Genomic DNA, 23871 nt, shown 5'->3' with positions numbered 1-23871 from the left:
AAAATTGGTGTTTTAGAATGGCCAAGTCAGAGTGCAGACCTTAACCCAATTAATGTGCTGTGGCATTACCTGAACAGGCAAGATATCTCAAAAATATTAATGAACTGAAAAAAAAATTGTATGGAGAAATCACCTAAAATTCCTCCTCACTGTTGTGCAAGTCTGATCAGCAACTACAGAAACTTTTGGTGGAGGTTATTGCCACTAAAGGAGATTCTACCAGTTATTCAATACAAGGGTTCACATACTTTTTCTAGTCTGGACTGTGAATGATTAAGCAATCTGTTCAAAAAAGACATGAAAAGTACAATTGTTAGTGTGTTATCAGCTACTGTATATGTCTATTGAATTGTTTAGTTAAAATAAGTGGTGCAAAAAAATAGGTAGTGTTCATGGGTTCTATGTCCATTTAGAAAACAGATGACAGACGGAAAAGGCTATTCCTAATTGCTGTGTGCCTTTAGGCTTCTGTACCTCCTTCCCAACAGTAACAGTGTGAAGAGGGCATGTCCTGGGTGGGGGGGGGGGGGGTCCTTAATGATTCACGTTGCCTTTCTAAGGCGCTGTACCTTGAAGATGTCTTGGATACTGCAGAAGCTAGTACCCATGATGGAGCTGACTAATTTTACAAGTTTCTGCAATTCATGTTGAACTTGTGCAGAAGCAGCACCCCCTGCCCCCAATACCAGATGATGATGCAGCCAGTCAGAATGTTTTCTGTGATACATTTGTAGAAGTTTTCAAGTATTTCAGTTGACAAACCCAAATTTTCTCAAATTGCAAACAAAATATAGCCACTGACTTGCCTTCTTTATAGCTACATAAATAAGCTGTGTCCAGGTTAGGTCCTCAGAGATCAACTTGAAATTTCTCACTCTCTTCACTTCTGATCCCTCTATGAGGATTGGTTTGTGTTCCCTCATCTTACCCTCCCTTAAGTCCTCAATCAGCTCTTGGATTTTGCTGAGGTTGAGTGCAAGATTGTTGCTGTGACACCATTCCACTAACTGGTATATCTCGCTCCTGCACTCCCTTTCATCACCATCTGTGTTTTTGCCAATAAATGGCTGTATCATCAACAAATTTATAGATGGCATTTGGGTAATGCTTAGTCACAGTCATGGTAGAGAGTAGAAGCAGTGGGCTAAGCACACATCCCTGTGGTATGTCAGTGTTAACTATCAGCAAGGTGATGTTATTTCCAATCCAGACAGATTGTCATCTTCTATTAGGAAGTCAAGGATCCAGATGTAGAGGGAGGTACAGAGGTCTACATTCTGTAGCTTTTGCAATCAGGACTGTAGGAATGATGGTGTTAAATGCTGAGCTATAGTCAATAAACAGCATCCTGAAAGAGGTATTTGCATTGTCCAGGTGATCCAAGGCTGCGTGGGGTGCCACTGCGATTGTATCAGCTGTAGACCCATTGTGGCAATAGGCAAATTGCAGTGAGTCCAGGTCCTTCCCGAGACAGGTGTTGATCCTAACCACGACAAACCACTCATCACCATAGATGTGAGAGCTACTCAACGATAGTCATTGAGGCAGTTCATGCTGCTCTTCTTGGGCACTGGAGTAATTGTTGCCCTTTTGAAGCAGGTAGGAACTTTCAACTGTAGCAGTGAGAGATTGAAAATCTTCGAATACCCCTGCTAGTTGGTTAGCATGGATTATCAGAGCCTTACCAGACACTCCATTGAGCCCTGCTACCTTGCAAGGGTTTACCTTCTTGAAAGACAGCCTGACGTCGGCCTCCAAGATAGAGATCACAGGATTATTGGATGCTGCAAGGATTCTTACAGCTGTGGTTTTATTCTCCAGTTCAAATCAAGCACAAAAGGCATTGAGCTCATCTGCTATTGAAAAATTGCTGCCATTCACAATTTCGGGTTTTGCTTTTAAGAAGTAATGGCCTGCAAACCCTGTCAAAGTTGATGTGCATCTGATGTTGCTTGTAACCTCTCCCAACTGCTTTCTAGTTCTTGAAATAGCCCTCCACAAGTCATCCTGGTTTTTTTATACATACCTGGATCATTGGACTTAAATGTCACAGATCTAGCTCTCAGCTGACTACAAACCTCCTTGTATCCTTCCCCAGATTTGTGCTTCTCTATTATTTCCCTGACTTGTCTTGAATCCTCTTTTGTCTTTGTTTTGCTTTTTCAGCTTGGTCTGTCACAAAGCTACCATACTGTTGGATCTTAGAGAGGGGGTATACGAATTCATTGAAACAGGTGATCCTCCAATTTTCTACATCAATAAATTGGATGAGGTGTTATGATACAGTACTGCACCCAAGGAAAGTTAGCATAGCAATAACAAAGGGAATGAGTACTTATTCAGCCTCACAATGTTGATTTTTAATTTTTAGAAACTTGACAAGCTTTGGAATTTTTCCTTTGATTTGACATAATGCACCATGTTTTGTAGATTAGCTCAAAAATTCTACTTCAATATACTTTAAATTTAGAAAAGGAGACAGTAAAATGTGAAAATAATTGTGGATACTGAATACATTTTCAAGGCACTGCATACTGCTAAAGAGTGTTCTTCTGGGGCCAAGGTGCAAAACACAGTACATACAGCCACACACAGCATATACATATATACATATATATATTTTCAAAATATATCATCCTGCCGAAACGGTCCCTCTGACATCTGACTGACTTTGCTCCGCCAGCAGTTCAATTTGTTCCATTCTTTCATCCATGCCAACATGCTATCTACTACATCATGAGCTCTAATATTCAACAATAGTTGATGCAGGACCTTATCAAATGCCCCCTTCTAGTCCCTGCATAGAATGTAGAACAGAGCAAAGGAACAGGCCATTTGGCCCACAATATTGTGGAAGAACCAATTGTTAGTATCAAATGGATTGCTAAACTAGACCCTTCTGCCTACATAATGTTCATATTCTTCCATCTTCCTCACATTCATGTGCCTATTATGTCTCTCAAAATTCTATTTCTGCCTCTACACCCACTCCAGGCAGCACATTCCCAGCATCCTCTACATTCTGTATTTAAAAAAAACTTGCTCCCCACATCTCCTTTGAAATTACCCCCTCACCTTAAATGCATGCCCTCTGGTATTAGACATTTCAACCCGGGAAAGAGGGATTCTGTCTATGCCTCTCCTGATCTTAAAAACTTTTATCAGATCTCCCCTCAGCCTCCACTGCTGCAGAGAAAACCCAAGTTTGTCCATCCTCACATGCCCTCACTTGCCCCTCACATCTCCTTTGAAATGTCTACCAGCTCCTTATGATCCAGAGCACGCGTTATTTCTTCATATAACTCAAACTGATATTGCCTTTCACAGGTCTGTACTGCCTTTGACTGTTACCCTTGAACTTTGCTCCATGACTTGCTAGAACATCTTTAAAAATATCCTCCTCTGGTAATTGTTACGCTAACTGGCCATGTACTTTCTTGCTTCCCCTTTGAACAAATCAGATTCTATTGCTATTTTCCATTCTAATAAATTTTCCCCTCAGTCTAGGAAATTTTGGAAAACTAAAATTGTTGGGAGATCAGATACAGCTTTATGTTATGAGGGGCATAGACAGACAGACATCTTTTTCCAAGTGTTGAAATGTCTAATACCAGAGGGCATGTAGTTAAGCTGGCTGTCTGGGGTGGTGGTAGTGGCAGAAACATTAGGAACTGTTAAGTCATTTAGATAGGCTTCTGTACCTTCTTCCTGATGGCATCAGCATGACCTGGGTGGTAGGGGTCTTTGATGACTGATATTTTCCTGCAACAGTGCTCCAAATCGATGCACTCAGTGGTGGGGACGACTTTTGGTGGGATTAACAGGGCAGTACCCACTAATTCTAAAAGGGAGAAAGGGGCAGACAACTTCAGAAAGGAACTCCAGACCTCAGGCCCAGTACAGGGAGGCATAAACACCATTAGTGTAAATGGTAATGGCCAGCTTGGATTTGGTGGCTGAAGGGCCTGTTTCTGAGCTGCATCAAATAAGCAAATGGACAATCAGGGTCTATTGGTCTCACTGGCATACCCAAGGTGCAAGAGTTGCAAGTGAGGGTTCAGTTGGACAAATTAACAGCTGTAAATTCTTGGTTATGTAGGAAAGGACAATAGATTGGAGCACAATGCATTAGGTTCTGGAAGTTCTGGTGTGAGTGACTGAGAGACACCTTTCTCCAAGGGGGAAACTGGCCCTTCAGTCCATTGGGCCTACACTGACCATCAAACCCCCATTTACACTAATTCCATTGTGCTCCCCCCACATTCCCATCACCTCTCAGGAGACCAGCACCAGAGGTGTGGATCGTGCTGTGGCCACAGTGGTGCAGTAACTCTGCCCTGTATGGGATGCCATATGCAATTTCCAGCCAAAAACAACCCTTCATGGGTCCTACACCCCATGAACCTTGATGCTTTATCATTTACTTTGGCTCTGCTGATTTGAGGGGAGCATGTGGATTGGAGGTCATTGTCAAATCTGCCTGGAACATTGCTGTACTTCAAGACTAAGGCACTGTAATCAGGGGCACCATATTATTTAGGGGGTAAAATGGGAAAATCTCTACAGTTCATGGAGCATCTGTGGAAAGAGAGTGTTCAGGAAGTCACTTAGACCTGAAATGTTAGCTCTGGTTCTTTTTCCTTATTTTTCTCACCTTAAATCTCTGCCCTCTTGTTCAGACACCCCTTCCTTGAGGTTACACTCAGCTCTCGACTATGGCTCTTTGCATGTGACAGTGGTCACACCCCAATACACCGCTTCATCCCACATTCCAAAGACCAGTTGAGGGTAACCAGCAGGAGAGATAGGGACGTGTCTATGTCAGCTCTGGCAGACTGGGCAGATGAGATCTGAAGAGATATGAAGAGTGAAGGGTATGACGAAGCACAGAAGTCATTGTAATTCCCTACAATCAAGGAAGACCCCGGTTATGATGACTACCCATACACTGGACCTGGACTTCCAAGCTCAAGAGTGGAACAGACCCAGTGCAATGCCTTTTCCACTCTAAGAACTCCCCCACACATACCAACGTCGGATGTGAAGGCAACCACCGCCATGAGATGAAAACATTCCATCTAACCTATTTATGCCTCTTACAATTTTATGTTAGGCTATGCAGGGTGGCATGGTAGCTTAGTGGTTACTGTAATGCTTTACAGCACCAGTGGCTTGGGTTAAATCCACTGCTGTCTGTAAGTAGTTTGCACATTTTCCCTGTGACTGCATGAGCTTCCTCCGGGTGCTCTGGTTTCATCCCACATTCTAAAGACGTACAGGCCAGTAGGTTAACTGGTCACAGAGGTGTAACTGGGCAATGCAAGCTCATTGGGTTGATAGAGCCTGTTACTGTGCTGTATCTCTAAATAAATGAAATTAAGTGTAGCCTTATCAGGTCACCTCTCAGCCTTTAATCCAGTAAAATCAAGCCCAGCCAATCCAATCTCTTCCTGTAACTGAGGTCCCAGAAATGCAGGCAACACCCTGGTGAAAGTGATATGGTCAATAGTTACTATAAGGAAGTGACCATGTATCATTGTAATCACCAGTGGAGGTGCCTGGCTCGCTGGCCCAGACTCACTGCCCAATGCAAACGATGTCACAGATAGAAATACATTTGTGAACATTAGTATTTTAATCTCCATTCTTACAACTGAAGATTGCATCACTCACCTTAACCAGCAATGGATAGAATAGGTTTAAATTGTCCAGCATATGGCGTCCCGGTCATTTCATTCTGTTATTCGAAAGCATACATTAAAATTTGATTTTTCTGATTCACTTACACAAAGGAATTATTTGGGTTCTAACACAAACTTTAAAAGAACACAACGACCAAAACAGATTGAGCGAAGTGATTTTAATGCAGTGTCTGCTGCTTCTGAGGGTATAGTTTCCAGGATCAGGATCTGTCTGGATAAGCTGCAACTTGTTAGAAAGGAAACTGCTGGGATGTGATAATAAAGGAGGCACATGTAGGGGTTTCAATGAGTAACACAGATATAATGGAAGCTAAAGCAACATTATGTCTGGGCAGAATCTTACATCAAGCCTCAAACATCTCCAGGCATACAAATCTAGAAATGGTATCACCACTGATCCCCCAATATCTTCCCTCCATCTCAACTAGCCGAGTTGCTTCCATCAACAACCTAGCAAGTCCAGACAGCTTCACTACCTGGACAAGCCAAGTGCTGGGAAGTGCACTGGCCAACAGTGCAGATAGAGGGGCTTGTGATGCAGCGCACACAGGTCTGCCAGCTCCAGTTTGCACCACCAAAGTGAGCAAACCTTGAGGAATGGGGTTCAGTACCCAGTGTGGACCCTGTCTACTCTGGTCTGTACCACCTTGAAACTTGATCAACACGATCAAACCTTGAGCAATTGGGCTCAGTATCTACTAGGGCTACAGCGTGGAACAGCCCCTACCAACCTTTTGAGCTGCAGTTCCAGCAATCTCTGACTTAACACTAGCCTACTCATGGGACAATTTATATTGACCAATTAACCTACTAACCAGTACGTCTTTGGACTGTGGAAGGAAACCCATGCATGTCATGGGGCAGATGCACAAACTCCCAACAGAGGACACCAGGATTTAACTCTGAATACCTTGAGCTGTCACACAGTGTTGCACTAACCATTATGCTACCATAAGGAGATGGTGAGAGGGGGTTAGTACCCAGTGTGAGATCTCTCTACCCTGGTCTGTTCTGCCAATGTGAGCAAACAGTGAAATGGGGCTCAGTACCCAGTATGAGACTCTCTGCCCTCTTCTGTTCTACCAATGTTAACAACCTAGTGTGAGATCTCTCTGCTGTGGAACGCTGCAGCTCACAAGTTTCCATCCAGTAAAATGAACGAGGTTAAATGGGAGATGGACACACTTGGGAATGGACAGCCCTGATACCATCCCTTCAGTGTAATGAAAGGATGAGGGAAAAGTCGAGAGGATGAGGAGAGGACATTTGGCAGCTTGAGGGGAATTGGTGCTAGTGCTATCTGTCAGTTTTGAGTGTGCTCATGATTTGGATACAATCAGTTCTTCTGTTGCATCAAGGCCCCAAGTTTCTTCCAACCACAAGCACCAAGTGACAGGAATTTCGGCAACAGAAGCATCATTGTGCAATGAAACCTTAAATTAGAGAGTTTGAGGTAAAGGCCCCTCTCAGTAAGATTTCTCTGGGTGTCTGCCCCCAAGCCTACTGCTCCCCATTGCCAGTCTCCTGCTCAGATCCAGTGCCTTCAGTAAATGAGGGGTGCCCATTATCAGAAAAACTATGCGCGTACTCCAGGAACAAATCCTTTAAGACACTCAGTTCCTTGGTGAGCAGTTTGATCTTTGCTTCGAGCCTCTCATTCTCCTCCTTCAGCTCGTCGACTCTCTGCTGCGTGTCGCGTGCCTTCTGCTTGCTCTTTAACCTGCTCTTCCTGACTGCCAGGTTGTTGCGCTCACGCCGCTGCCGGTATTCCTCGCTCTCCTTGTTGTGGACCACACTCTTCTTGCTCTGCTTGCTCGGCGCCATGGCCTTGCCACCCCCTGTGGGGTTGAGTGTGCTGAGTTGTGGCACTTGGTGGGTATTGATACTCCCACTGCCAGTGCTGGTGTTCTGGAGTGACGCACCGCTCACTCCATTCTGACCGGTGCTCTCTTGGGGGTAGGTTGAAATAACAGGCTGCGCGCTCATTTGTCTCAGTGACCCCCTTGATGGACTGGCTCCTCTTCTCCAGTTAATAAAGCGTGATCCTTCCAATACAGGGAGTATCGTGCCCCAAGAGTGACACTGCAACAGGAACCTGAAGACCCTCACGATCTGAAAAGACACAAGAATAAATCACCATGGCTGACAAAGATCTGAAACTCAGATAAACTTCACTAGATGCACAGTGGAGAGTATCCTGACTGGTTGCACTATGGCCTGGTATGGAAATACTAATGTTCAGAAACAGAAATGTCTACTAATGCAGCCCGGTCCATCACAGGCAAAGCACTTTCCATCACTGAGTACATCTACAAGGAGAACTACCACAGGAAAGCAGAATGCATGATCAAAGATCCCCAATATCCAGGCCATGTTCATTCTCACTATGACCATCGGGAAGGGTGGTCTTGTGTCCCACAGCACCAGATTCAGGAACAATTACCTCTCAACCATCAGACTCCTGAACCACCTCAACACTGAATTGATTCCACAAACTACAGACTCAATTTCAAGATTCTGAACTCATGTACTCAGTATTATTTACATTTTGAATGTATTATTTTACATGATTTGTTCTCTTTTGCACTATTTTGTCGGTCTTTGTTATATACAGTTTTCATAAATCCCATTGTATTTCTTTATATGAATGCAAAGTCCCCCAAGAAAATGAATCTGAAGGTAGCATATGGTGACATATACATACTTTGATATAAACTGACTAAGAACTTTGAAAGGTTTGGCAGCCCTAACAGATTGTATAAGAACCAGAGTTATTCCTAACAGCTCATTCCTAACATTCTACCTCAGCACCACTTTCTTATGCTAACTTCATGTTACAGTGGTATTAATATCTAAACACAATCAATCCCGAACATAGGCCCATACATAGAGAAGTCCAAAGATACACCATCTTTCCAGGAAAGTGACAAATACGAGAAAATCTGCAGATGCTGAAAATCCAAGGCAAAGCACACGAGGTGCCGGATGAACTCAGCTCAGGCAGTATCTATGGAAGTGAATAACTGATTGACATTTCTTGACCCAAAACATCAGCTGTTTACTCATTTACATGGAAGCTGCTTTATCTGCTCAGCTCCTCCAGTATTTTGTGGGTTTTGCCTTCTGGGAAAGAAATTTCTTGAGACCATAAAACCATAGATATAGGCTTATTCGGCCCATCAAGTCTGTTCCATCATTTCATCATGACTGATTTCATCAGCCCCAATATCCTGCCTTCTCCCTATTTCCCTTCATGCCCTGACCAATGAAGAATCTATCAACCTCTGCCTTAAGTATACTTAAAGACTTTGCCTCCACAGCTGCCTGTGGCAAAGAATTCCACAGATTCACCATTTTTTGGCTAACAAAATTTCTCCTCATCTGTGTTCGCTGGTCTTAAGATTCTCCCACCATAGAAAACATCCTCTCCACATCCACTCTATCAGGGCCTTTCACCATTCAATAGGTTTCAATAAGGTCACCCCTCATTCTTCTGAATTCCAGTGAATACAGGCCCAGGGGTGCTCTTCATTTGACAAGCCATTCAATCCTGGAATCATTTTCGTAAACCTCCTTTGAACCTTCTCCAGTTTCCACCCTCCTTTCGAAGATGAAGGGCCCAAAACTGCTCACAATACTTCAAGTGAGACCTTCCTAGTATTTCAAGAAGTCTCAAAATTACCTTCTTGCTTTTATATTCTTGTCCTCTTGAAATTAATGTTAACATTGCATTTGCCTCCCACAGCACAGACTCAAGCTGCATATTAACTTTTAAGGAATCCTGCAAAAGGACTCCCAAGTTATTTTGCGTCTCAGATTTTTTGTATTTTCTTTCCATTTAGAAAATAGCCAACCCTTTCATTTCTGCTACCTAAGTGGTTCCTGACTTCCTGACACCGTATTCCATCTGCCTTTCTTTGCCTTTTCTCCTAATCTGTTTAAATCCTTCTGTGGCTTCCTACTTCCTCAAAACTACCTCCCCTCCACCCACCTTCATATCATCTGCAAACTTTACAACAAAGCCTATCAATTCCATCATTCAAATCATTGAAAAACAATGTAAAAATAATCAGTCCCAACATGGACCCTTGTGGAACACCACCAGTCACCGGCAGCCAGCCAGAAAATGCTTCCTTTAATCCCACTCTGCCTCCTCCCATCAGCCTATGCTTTATCCATACTAGAATCTTTCCTGTAAAATCATGATCTCATAAATCATTAAACAGCCTCAAGTGTGGTACTCCTACTGAAAATCAAAATCAGGATCAGGTTTATTATCACCCGCATGTATTGTGAAATTTGTTAACAGTAGTTCAATGCAATACATAATATAGAAGAAACTGTATTGTAAATAAATAAATCAATTACAGTACATGTAATTGTAAGTACTTGTAATTCCAAGTACACAACATCAACTGATTTTCTGTTGTCTATCCTGCTTGTTATTCCTTCAAAAAATTCCAAAAGATTTGTCAGGCAAGTTTTCTCTTGAGGAAACCAATGATAACTATGGCCTATTTTATCATGTACCTCCAAATACCCTGAGACCTCATCCTTAATAATCGAAACCAACATCTTCCCAACCACTGAGGTCAGACAAACTTGGCCTATAGTTTCTTTTCTTCTACCTCTCATCCTTCTTGAACAGTGGAGTGAAATCTGCAAATTTCACTCCAGAACCATTCCAGAATCCAGTGCTTCTTGAAAGATCATTACTAATGGCTCCACAGTCTCTTCAGCCACCTATTTCAGAACTCTGGGGTGTACACCATCTGGTCCAGGTGACTTATCTACCTTTCAGTTTCACAAGTACCTTCTCTCTAGTTATGGTAACTTCACACACTTCATGCCCCCAACACGTAGAACTTCCACCATATTGCTAGTGTATGCCACAGTGCATAGATGCAAAACACTTATCCAGTTTATCCACTATTTCGTTGTTCTCCACTCTACCTCTCCAGCAGTCCAATATCCACTCTCGCCTCTCTTTTACACTATGTATCTGAAGAAACTTTTGGCATCCTCTTTAATATTATTGGCTAGCTTATTTTTGTATTCCATCTTTACATTCTTATTGACGTCTTTAGTTGCCTTCTGTTAGTTTTTAAAAGCCTCACAATCCTTAATTTCCCACTAATTTTTGCTCCATTATATGCCCTTCTTCAGCTTTCATGCTGGCTTTGACTTCTCTTGTTAGCCATGGTTGTGTCATCTTCTGGTGAGCTCTACTACAAGTTGCTCTAAAAGCACTCTCAAATTTCCCATCCTGTAATCCAGCATCAAAATGATTTTCCCAATCTATGTGCATATTGAAGACCCTCAGATCTTGTAACATAGTCATTTGGCATGCATTTTCTAGTTGGGGTCTGTGTACAACTCCTATTAGGAGTTGCAGTTCCTTTACCCTGCCCAAAATAATTCAACACCTTCCAACCCTAAGTAACCTCTTTCTTTCTTTCTAAATCTTTTTATTAATATTAGTAATATGGACAGAATACAAATGATATATTGATAAAGAAATTACCAACATATAAATTCCATTACATATGAAAAAAAACATACATAATAGTTACAATATAAATGTGTTTACCAAGACATAAGCCATAAAATATATGTATGAACATAGTAAGTCTAAATATTTCATAATATATGATATAAAGAAAACAGAAAAAAGAAAGAAAAAAAACAAAAAATATATATATATAATGCAAAACTAGCTAATCTAATCTAATAACTAATATAGAAGAAAAAAGAAGCAAAAAAAGAGAGAAAAAAAAGGGGGCTGTTTATAATATCTCACAAAAATAAGTATCATCAAAGCCGTCACTTCCGGTCCTCTTAGAATACATAAGCTAAAAGCTGGGAAATCAAATGAACTTGGCACAGGGTCATATTACATCATATGAAAATGTTGAATAAATGGTCTCCATAACTTTTCAAATTTAATAGAAGTCTCAAAAGTACCACTTCTAATTTTTTCTAAATTTAAACATAACATAGTTTGAGAGAACCAATTAAATACAGTGGGAGGATTAATTTCTTTCCAATTCAACAATATAGATCTTCTAGCCATCAGAGTTAGAAATGCAATCATTCGACGGACAGAAGAAGATAAATGCAGTGAGTCTAAGATTGGTAAACCAAAAATTGCGGTAATAGGATGAGGTTGTAAGTAACCTCTTTCTAATGATTTGATTTAACTTTTTTTTACCAACAGAGCAATGTCAACCGCTTTGCCTTCCTGCCTATCCAATGTGTATCCTAGGGTCATAAGACATAGGATCAGAATTAGGCCATTCAGCCCATCAAATCTGCTCTGCCATTCAATCATGACTGATCCCAGATCCCACTCAACCCTATACACCTGCCTTCTCGCTATAAACTTTGATGCTTTGACCGATCAGGAAACAAACAACTTCCGCATTAAATATACCCACAGATTTGGTCTCCACTGCAGCCTGTGACTAAAATAATTCCACTTTGTTCTAAAGGGTCACCCCTCAATTTTGAGGCTGTGGCCTCTAGTTCTGGATACCCCACCAAAGGAAATATCTTCGCCACATCCACCCTGTCTAGTCCTTTCAACATTGAGTACATTTCAATGAGATCCCCCTGCATTCTTCTAAATTCCAGTGAGTACAGGCCCAAAGCTTCCAAATGCTCCTCACGTGTTAACCCCATTCACTCCCGGAATCATCCTTGTGAACCTCCTCTGGACTCTCTCCAATGACAACACATCATTTTTGAGATCTGGGGCTCAAAACTGTTGACAATACTCCAAGTGCAGCCTATCTAGAGTCTTGTAAAGGCTCAGCATTATCTCCTTGCTTTTATATTCTGTTCTCTTTAAAATAAATGCCTACATTGCATTTGCCTTCTTTACCACATACTCAACCTGTAAATTAAGCTTCTGGGAGTTTTGCATGAGGACTCCAAAGTCACTATGTACCTCTGATGTTTGAACCTTCTCCCAATTTAGATAATAGTTCGCACTATTGTTCCTTTTACCAAAATACATTATCATACATTTCCCAACACTATATTCCATCTGCCACTTTTTTGCCCATTCTTCCAATTTGTCTAAGCCCTGCTGCAATTGCATTGCTTCCTCAGCGCTACCTGCCTCTTCAACTACTTTCATATCATCTGCAAACTTTGCCAAAAATCTTTGCCATTATCTAAATCATTGACAAACCATGTGAAAAGCAGCAGTCCCAATACTGACTCGAGGAACACCACTAGTCACTGTCAGCCAACCCGAAAAAGCCCCTTTTATTCCCACTCACTGCCTCCTATCTGTTGGTCATTCTGCTATCCAAGTCCGCATCTTTCCTATATTACCATAGGATTTTATCTTGTAAAGCAGCCTCATGTGTGGCACCTTATCAAATGCCTTCTGAAAATCCAAGTAAGTGACACCCACTGCCTCTCCTTTGTCCACCCTGCTTGTTACTTCCTCAAAAAAACTCTAACAGATTTGTCAGGCAAAATTTCCCTTTACAGAGACCATGCTGACTTTGACTTATTTTATTAAATACCTCAAATCCTCATCCTTAATAATGGACTCCAACACTTTCCCAACCACTAAGGTTAGGCTAACTGGTTTATAATTTCTTTTCTTTTGCCTTCCTCCCTTAAAAGAGTGGAGTGACATCTGCAATCGTCCAGACCTCTGGGACCATGGAAGGATCAAGTGATTCTTGAAAGATCATGACTAATGCATCCATCATCTCTTCAGCAACCTTTCTCAGGACCCCGGAGTGTAGTCCATCTGATCCAGGTGACTTATCCACCTTAAGACCTTTGAGTTTGCCTCGCACTTTTTCTTTTGTAATAGCAAAGGCACTCATTCCAGCTCCCTGACACTCACTGATCTCTGGCACACTACTAGTGTCTTCCACAGTGAAGGCAGGTGCAAAGTACCTTTATGTTAAGCTCCATAATAAGATTATAAGACCTAATATGACCAGTTTATGCAAACTCTCCATTAGCCAATCTCAATCTAGGCACCAAGAAAGCCTGAAATACCTGCCAGATTTCTGCAGATGTACCATGGAAGGCATTCTAACTGGCTATATCACTGTCTAGAAAAGAGGTGGGGGAGGCAGATCAAAATTGGGTTATTACACAACACACGATCTAACTTAGCCTTTCCCTGTGTAGGCTCAAGCACAGGCTGCTCTAAATAGCCATCTCATTGGTATTCAACAAATTCCCTCTATTGCAATTTGACATCAACCTGATTTTCTCAATACCCCTGCATACTGAAGTGCCCTATTACCCTTATTACATGACTTTTCCAGTTGCCTTTGCAATCTTAACCCCACATCTTGGCTGCTATTTGGAGATCTACATATGATTCTCATTATGGATTGTTTACCCTTGTAGTTTCTAAACTCCACCCATAAAGATTCAACATTCTCTGACCCTATATAACCTTTCTATAGGAGTAATTCCATCTCTTACCAAGTCACATCACCCCTATGCCTTCCTTCTTACCCTTTCGATACAAAGTATATCCTTTAATGCTAAGCTCCCAACTATGGCCTTCTTTCCGCCATGACTCAGTGATGCCTACAACATCATATCTGCCAATTTGCAACTGTACTACAAGTTCATCTATGTTATTCTGTATACTGCACGCATTCAGATACAACACCTTCAGTCCTATATTCACCCTTTTCGATTTTGTCACACCTTGCTCAACCTTTTGATTCCTAACTTTGTCTGAGCTCTTACCAACATCTGTCTCCACAACCTCTCCACTAACTGTTCCCACTCTGGCTCCCACCCGCTTCTCCATCTGTCATGTCTGTCTACATTGCCCAGAAGACACAGCACTTCCTGCTTTTGTATCTCTGGTATGGGAGGATCAAGAGTGATATATCCAAATCTTTAATACAGACAAGACAGCTGGAGTCTGGCACTATGAGAAGTCAAGTTTACTGTATCAGCATGCATCCCTGGAGTGTGACAGTGAGCTTTTTGTGGCTGCAGCACAGTACAAAAAGTGTAGAACAGTACAAGCCATGATGTTGTGTTCACCTTTCAACTTACTTGAAAATTAATCTAAACCCTTCCCTCCTACAAAGCCATCCATGTTCCTATCCAGTCTTAAATGTCCCTAATGTTTCTGTCTCTACCACTGCCCCGGCAGTGCATTCCACACACCCAACACTCTGATATTTCCCCTATACTTTCCTCCAATCACCTTAAAATTATGCCCCCTCATATCAGCTACTTCCACCCTGGGATAAAGTCTCTAGCTATCCACTCTATGCCTCATGATCTTAAACATCTCTACTGAGTCACCTCTCCTCCTCCTCCTTCGCTCCAAAGAAAAAGCTCCAGCTCACTCAATGGATCTTCATAATATAGAATCTCTAATCAAGGCAGCATTCTGTTAAATCACCTCTTCTAAAGCTTCCACATTCTTCCTATAATGATGGGACCAGAACTGAGCACAATATGTACAAGCACAAGTTAATATATAAATTAACATGAATTCTACACAACTTACATGACAGAATAAACATTGTAGTATGCCATTAGTTACAGCTTGAAAGACAAGACCAGTTTATGCAAACTCTCCATTAGCCAATCTCAACCTAGGCACCAAGAAAGCCTGAAATACCTGCCAGATTTCTGCAGATGTACCATAGAAAGCATTCTAGCTGGCTGTATCACTGTCTTGTAAAGAGGTGGGGGAGATCGCACTGCACAGGATCAAAATTAGCTGTGGAAAGTTGTAAACTCAGCTAGCTCCATCATGGGCACCAGAATCCAGGACATATTCAAGTAGCGATGCCTCAAAAAGATGGCATCTACCATTAAGGACCCTTATCATCCAGGACATGGCCCCTTCTTATTGCTACCATCTGGGAGGAGGTACAGGAGCCTGAAGACTCACACTCAATGTTTCAGAAATAGCTTTTACTCCTCTGCCATCAGGTTTCGGAATAGACGTTGAACCCATCAACAACATCTCAACCTTTTTTTCCTCTTTTTGCATTATTTAATTTAACATATACATACATATTTATATTTAAATATATGTGTGTGTATATATATATATACACACACACACACACACATATTTTATTTTTGTATATATGTGTATACACACACACACATTTCTTACTGTAATTTAGTGTTTTTTTTTAATCTACTGCTGCATAACAAATTTCATGACATATGCCAGTGACATTAAACCTGATTCTGATTACTCTCCCCCACACTCACTAGTTCAGTGTAATCTCATGTAACCTCATTATCGCCCTTCTGAAAGTCCACGTACACCCATTGGTTCTCCCTTATTTATTCAGTTAACTACAATCTTCAAAGAGCTAACATTTGCCCAACCTGAACTTCCTTTCTTTATTTCAACTTGGTTCTTCTCAAATCTATTTATATTTTCTAACTCACAGTTACCACTTCCTTCATAATAGATTCAAGAATTGTTCTTCCCTAATATTATATTTCAGTTTATTCTCTTCTTTCTTAAATTAGCTGGGTTACATCAGCTACTTTCCAGTCTGTGGGAACCGTTCTAAAATTATTGTTTTTTTAAAATTATTTAGATACAGAATGGTAATAAGCTCTTCCAACCCAACAATCCTATGCTGTCCATGTGACCAATTAACAATGAACAAGTGCATCTTTGAAATGTGAGAGGAATTCAGAGGAAACTTACAGAGTCACATAGAAAATGCACCAACTCCTTACAGACAGCAGCAGAATTAAACCCAGGTCATTGGCACCGTAATAGCATTAAGCTGACCAAAACACAACCATTCCGCCCAAAAGTTCTGTAAATTCTGGAAGTTCACAATCAATTTACCCATTTCCAGTACCATCTTTTTCTAAACCTTGGTGTGCAGGTCATTACATCCAAGGGATTTGTTAGCTTTTAGTCCCATTAATTTCACCATTTTTAGTTTTAGTAATTCTACTTCAGCTCCTCAGTCACACTGGACATCTTGTTACCCCACTATTTCTTGGAAAAGTATTGTGTGCCTTCAACTGACAGAGAATGAATGTTTGTTTAATTTCTCTACTATATTCTATTCTCCAATATAATTTTGTGAGGGACTGTAAGAGTTAAATTTAATTACACTGGAAATATGGTAAAATGTGTAATACACAATGGAAGTTTCTAAGATATACTGAAGTTAGTCTAGGATGGGGGTCGGCAACCCGCGGCTCCGGAGCCGCATGCGCCTCTTTCATCTCTGTGCTGCGGCTCCCTGTAGCTTTGGAAAATAAATGATGAGTATTTAATTAAAATGTATTTTATGTTGGTTTGTTAGTTTTTGAAATGTAATTCTAAATTTGAAGATTATGGTGATCTTGTACAATCTAAATAAGATGTTGTGGCGACCCATTTCCTGGCACATTGGAACCGGCTCACAATTAGCCAGCATTCAGGTTAAGGGAGATAGCCTACGGGGGTTTGTGAGAACATGTCTTTTGGAGCATCCGCGCCCACGGGGGGGCGGGTTGAGGGAGGCTTAAAAGCAAGGCTGTTTAGTTCGAATAAAGCTATCTTTGACTGCAGTTTACTGACTGCGTGTAGCACACCGCTACAACCTGTTTTTATCGCTGGCTGTCCAGAGGGGAGGTGCTGAAACGCTTTGTCGCGTGTCTGGAAGAAGTGAAAACTTTCCTGGGCAGCAAAGGGCTCACCTTTCCTGAGCTGGAACAGCCAGAGTGGCTGGAAAAGCTACACTTCATGGTAGACATGACAGCGCACCTGAACACGCTGAACACAGCTCTTCAGGGGAAAGGACGTACAGCCCTACACATGTTGGAGGATGTTTTGGCATTTGAGCGCAAGTTGACAGTGCTTGCCAGAGATTTACAGAAAGGCACATTGTCTCACTTCCCCAATTTGAGAGAGTTCAAACAAGGTCACGACATGATAAATTCAGAGTATTTACATTCTGCAATCATCGCAATGCAAACATCGTTTGGGAAACGCTTCTGTGAGTTCAGAGAGGAAAAAAACACATTATCCTTCCCGGTCACTCCCCTAAGCATCGATCCATCCCTACTGAATACGACTGCATTGGCAGGTGTGAGTCAACCTGATCTTGAGATGGAACCGGCCGACATAGCCAACAAAGACATATGGGTGTCCAAGTTTAGACGCTTGACAGCAGACCTTGAAGATGTTGCCCGTCAGAAGGCCGTTCTTGCTCAGAATCACAAATGGAGTGATATTGAAAACCTCTCCAAATCGGACAAACTTGTGTTCGGAACATGGAATGCCATCCCCGACATTTATGTAAACATTAAAAAGTATGCGCTTGGAGTCCTGTCGATCTTTGGATCCACATATGTATGTGAGCAGGTGTTCTCCAACATGAACTTTATTAAAAACAAACATCGCGCACGCCTCACAGATGACAGCTTGCGATCCTGTGTAAAGATGAAGGTGACGTCATACAGCCCTGATGTGCAGACGCTGTGCGCTGAGGTCCAGCAGCAGAAATCCCATTAACCAAGTATGATAAATATTGTAATTGCCTATTATTTTACATATGTTCATATTTTTTCATTGTTCAGTGAAATAGTCCTTTTATTTTTCAGGTTGACAGCTGGCTGACGTTATTTTTGGTTTGCTGCTGGCGGACAATTTAAGTTTGGCGTTTTTCATAAATACAAGAAGGACTCAAATAGACATTGAGTATTTTACTTAAAAGTAACCTTCAACCCAACGTCTTTTTTTCGGAGTTCAAAAAGTTTTTGTTGCATGCAGAAATGTAATTTTGTTTTCTCTGCAGGAGTCCATCGATTTCATAAATGCAACACATTATAGTTTGTTTATACATAGCATAAAGGCAAAAAAAACCGTTGTATGCAGTGTTATTTCATTTTAAATGTCAAACGGGTTTTGTGGCTCCCAGTGTTTTATTTTCTGTGGGAAACGGGTCCAAATGGCTCTTTCAGTGGTAAAGGTTGCCGACCCCTGGTCTAGGATGTGGGAATGTTTGAAAGTACAAGTGAACCAGTCCACAGAAATGTTTTAGAACTTAGTTCTCAAAAGCAGAGACTTGACAGTAGATATGTTGAGAAACATGTCTGTCTGGAAGATGTCAGAGAAAGAAGTCTTGAAGGGTATAGAAAGGGCCAAGTTCCTTGTGCAAAGGGAATCCTCTCTTAGGCTGGGTGGCAACACGGGGTGACAAGGAGATAGCAGATGAACTAAATGAGTATTTTGCATCAGTCTTCACTGTGGAAGACACCAGCAGTATGCCAGATGTTGAAGGAAAGAGAAATGAGTGCAGTTACTATTACAAAAGAGAAGGTGCTCAAAATGCTGAAAGACCTAAGGATTTATAAGTCACCTGGACCAGTGAACTACACTCTAGGGTTCTGAAATTAGTATTAGTAATGTTCTTTCAAAAAATCATTGGACTCTGGCATAGTGCCAGAGAAATGGAAAATTGCAAATGTCACCCAACTCTTTAAGAAAGGAGAAAGACAGCAGAAAGGAAATTATAGACCAGTTAGCCTGACCTCAGTGGTTGTAAAGACATTGGAGTCAATTGTTAAGGATGGGGTTCTGAAGTACTTGGTGACACAGGACAAGATAGGACAAAGTCAGTATGGTTTCCTTAAGGAAAAATCTTGCCTGACGAACCCATTGGAATCTTTGAGGAGATTACAAGTCGGATAGATAAAGGGGATGCAGTGGATGTTGTATATTTGGACTTTCAGAAGGCCTTTGGCAAGGTGCCGCACATGAGGCTGCTTACCAAGTTAAGAGCCCATGGCATTAAAGGAAAGTTACTGGCATGGTTAGAGCATTGGCTGATTGGTAGGAGGCAACGAGTGGGAATATAAGTATCCTTTCCTGGTTGGCTGCCAGTGACCAGTGGTGTTCCGGAGGGGTCGGTGTTGGGACCATTACCTTTTATGCTGTATGTCAATGACTTAGATGATGGAATAGATGGCTTTGCTGCCAAGTTAGTAGATGATTCGAACATTTGTGGAGGGGCAAGTAGTGTTGAGGAAACAGGCAAGCTGCAGAAGGACTTAGATTAGCAGAATGGGTTACAAAATGACAAATGAAATACAATGTTGGAAATGCATGGTCATGCACTTTAGTAGAAATAAATGTGCAGACTATTTTCCAAATGAGGAGAAAATCCAAAAATCTGAGATGCAAAGGGAATTGGGTGTCCTTGTGCAGAATATTCTAAAGGTTAACTTGTAGGTTGAGTCAGTGGTGAGGAAGGCAAATGCAATGTGACCATTCATTTCAAGAGGATTAGAATACAAGAGCAGAGATGTGATGCTGAGGCTTTACAAAGCATTGGTGAGGCCTCACCTTGAATATTGGGAACAGTCTTGGACTTCTCATCTAAGAAGAGATGTGCTCGCATTGGAGAGGGTTCAGGGGAGGGTCACAAGGATGATTCTGGGAATGAAAGGGTCATCAAATGAGACATGTTTGATGGCTCTGAGTCTGTACTTGCTGGAATTTAGAAGGATGAGGGGGAATCTTATTGAAACCTCTCGAATGTTGTAAGGCCTAGACATAGTAAATGTGGAAAGAATGTTTCCCACAGTGGGGGGGGTGGTCTCGGACAAGAGGGCACAGCCTCAAGATGGGGGTGTCCATTTAAAACAAATGCAGAGAAATGTCTTTAGCCAGAGGGTGGTGAATTTTTGTAATTTATTGCTACAGGCTGCTGTGGAGGCCAGGTCGCTGGGTGTACTTAAGGCAGAGCTTGACAGGTTCTTGATTGGACAAGGCATCAAAGGTTATGGGGAGAAGGCTTGGGTGTGAGACTGAGAAGGGGAAAAAAGGGTAGCCATGATTGAATGGCAGAGCAGACTCGGTGGGCCAAAAGGCCTAATTCTGCTTCTATACCTTATGGTCTAATTTAATGAATCAGGTGAAAACTGGGTATCAAATCATAAATAACGAAATGAGCTTTACTTTAACACACCTTCTATACGTGGGATGATTTGGAATTATATGTTCCTTCATCAGTAAAGCTAAAGCAATTAATTCAAATTGTAGAACAATTTTCAAAAGATATAAACATGAACTTTGGTTTGAATAAATGCAAAACATCTAAACAAAGAAAAGTGCAACAGAGCTAACAGAATACAAAACAGAGCTCAACAGTAAAAATATAACAATGGCAGTAAACACTTTCGCTATACCTACATTAACATAATCATTTGGTATAATACCTGGGTCCGAAATAGATCTGGAAAATTTCGAAAGAAAAGTAAGAACTGAAATTACAAAATTCAGAAAACATTATGTAAGCTTGAACGCACTTGGATTAACATTACCTAGGACAGAAGGGAGAAAGAGGAATAACAATAGTCAGATAAAACTTATTAGGATATATTTTCATCAATGAAATCAGGATTCAGCACTCCACAAGCATATTCGATTCTGATAAATATGTATACACCACTAAACTTAAATGAGACCACACCGCAGAAAAATGAGGAAATTATCACTAATGAAGAAAAAGTTAACCAATGGAAGAGAATGACCCTCCATGGAAGACATCCCCACGATCTGAACAGACTAGATGTTGACAAGGAAGAGTCAAATGCCTAGCTCAGAGTTGGAGACCTCTTTGCAGAAACAGAAGGGTTCCTTGTGGTAATATAGGACTAGGTGGTTAACCCAAAAATTATCATAAAATACATAATAAAAGACCAACAAACACAAGATGACAGATATAGAAAATGCCAAGAAAAACCAGTTATAATCCAACACATCACAGGATCCTGTAGCAGTTTCACTCAATCTGATTACTTACACAGGCATAATAAAGTGGCGAACATCATTCACCAAAACCTTGTTTTAAAATACACTTATAAAAGAAACCAGACTTTACTGTAAATATATACCTGATCCAGTTTGAGTTAGAATACGACAAGTTATATTATAACCGATCGGTTATTACAGATAGGACAACCTATAATAGCCATCCTGATATAATAATACAGGATAAACAAGCAAGAAAGACTTACTTAATAGATATACATACAAACACACATAACCCACAGAAATCACTGAGTGAAAACACCAAAAGCATGCCAAATTAAAAGAGGAAATTTAAGACTTCAAAACATGAACAAGGTATACATTGTCCCAAAGGTAATATTTACAACTGGTACCATTCCAAAGTCACAACACAATAGCATTAAACAAGTAGGGCTACACAGTAATATCTGTGTAAATCTTCAGAAAGCCACAATACTAAACACCACTAGAATAGTCCAAATAGTCCTAGCAATTGAGAAATGAGTATGCTTGGCTACGTCTGCACCATAGGATTTACTAGCTTGAGTTGAGAGAAAATATTAATAACACAATATAAATACTTGAGATAGTTTATATATGTAGATTGATTGCATGTCAATAAAGTGACGCTAGGCACAGCAGTGTCGGTACATAAGGGGACTCTGACAGGTAATAAGAAAGTAGCAGTGGCTGCTGCTGAATCAAAAAATTAGAAAGAAATTTAAAAATACTTTCTTTGCAGGAACCCATTTTAACTTTTGCTTTTTTTGCATTTTATATCTTTAGAAAAGTTCAGTCTCTTATGCTTTGTTTGATTCCTCATACTCTTTCCATTTGCTTATCAGCATTGGTCCTCCACTGAACCACGAAACTTCTCCAATCCTCAGGCTTACTGCTGTTTGTCAACAACGGAAGTTTCCTCCTTTCACCTAATACCATCTTTACCTTCTCTAGCCAAATTGTTGTCATTTTAAAGGCTACAGGTTTCCCCCACTAGTAAAGGCTAGGTAAAGCGTTCCTATGAAACTGCTTGTAAACCGAAAGGTCGTAAAGCGAAGAAGCAATTACCATTAATTTATATGGGAAAATTTTTTGAGCGTTCCCAGACCCAAAAAAAATAACCTACCAAATCATACCAAACAGCACATAAAACCTAAAATAATACTAACATATAGTAAAAGCAGGAATGATATGATAAATATACACTCTATATAAAGTAGAAATATTGTAGGTACAGTGTAGTTTCACTTATCAATACAGCGAGGAATTGGAGAAAACAAATTGGCACGTACACGCATGCGCAAACAATTGCCCGCACAAGGCTTCACAGATATTGTAGTCTTTCTTGGGGTAAACACACGTATAAAGCAAAAATCCTCTTTGGTTAGCGAAAACAGGTACTAATATAGGTCTTTCATAACAGCGAGTTATCGTAAAGCGAACATTCGAAAATCAGGGGACACCTGTATATATTTAAGGACTGAGCTGAACATAGATGGGAGGAGCAGGGGAAAACACAGAGGATGGTGATAGAAACTGCACCCTCACATTGCTGTCTATACCGAGACTGCTTATAGACCAAGGCTGATTAATGGGCGAGGAGACAGGAACAATTACCTGACCAACTCCTAACAAAGCAGTGAAGTTCAGCTCATTTCACCAGTCCCCAGGAACAGCTACACTACAAATTGGCCCTTTGAGTCAGGAACTCACGGCCCCTGGAGAAAAGGCATGAGGGCAAAATTGCACTGGCAGAATTGGGGTGTTAAAGACCTGGGTGTGCCCAGATTGTTAACATTTAATGAAGCAATAATTATTACATTTTGAACAGACTTGTCTGGTTAGAAATGCATGACACACAAAAAAGGAAAACTATACACTTTATTTATTCAGAGATACAGTGCAAAACAGGCCCTTCCAGCCCAATGACCTGTGCTGCCTGGCAACCCACCTATTTTACCAGACAATTATCAATGGCCAATTAACCTACTAACCAGTACGTCCTTGAACTGTGGGAGAGAACTGGAGAACCTGGAGGAAACCCACAAGCTCACAGGAAAAGTTACAGGTTGCTTATAGACAGTGTTGGGATTGCACTCTGAACTCTGATGCCTGAGCTGAACTGCTACGTTACTGTGACATACGTGAGTGGTGTGATTCTAGCAGACAGAAGCCTAGGTTCCAAGGCTAACTATGACTTGTGGAACAATTAATTGGTGATCTGTGAGAGAACCAGAATGAATCCATTAAGTGGTCATCAGGTGATTTCTCAAAAAACAAGCACCTTAACCAATGTTCTGAAAAGAAAGAGATGAGGAAGGTGGTGTATCCATGGAATTCATTGCCGTGGACAGCTATGAAAGCCAAGTCATTTATATTTAAAGC

General features: G+C 41.1%; 1 protein-coding gene across 6 annotated transcripts in view; it reads right to left on the bottom strand.

Moving 5' to 3' along the window:
- The window catches only part of cebpg (CCAAT enhancer binding protein gamma), a 94063-nt gene that overhangs the window by 667 nt on the left and 69525 nt on the right, over positions 1 to 23871 (bottom strand). For 5 of the 6 annotated variants that reach the window (XM_059993350.1, XM_059993351.1, XM_059993353.1 and 2 more), the window contains exon 3: positions 524 to 7814. In XM_059993350.1, coding sequence (XP_059849333.1) covers positions 7203 to 7688 — 486 coding nt within the window. In that variant the 5' untranslated portion in view covers positions 7689 to 7814 and the 3' untranslated portion in view covers positions 524 to 7202. Of the gene's footprint in view, positions 1 to 523; positions 7815 to 23871 lie in introns of those variants that run through there. The other variant, XR_009516372.1, reaches the window with a different exon arrangement.

The sequence above is a fragment of the Hypanus sabinus genome, chromosome 17 (genome assembly GCF_030144855.1).
Source record: "Hypanus sabinus isolate sHypSab1 chromosome 17, sHypSab1.hap1, whole genome shotgun sequence".
NCBI classification, from domain to species: domain Eukaryota; kingdom Metazoa; phylum Chordata; class Chondrichthyes; order Myliobatiformes; family Dasyatidae; genus Hypanus; species Hypanus sabinus.
The sequence above is the reverse complement of the archived record's forward strand: the minus strand, read 5'-3'. Positions and strand labels throughout refer to the sequence as shown.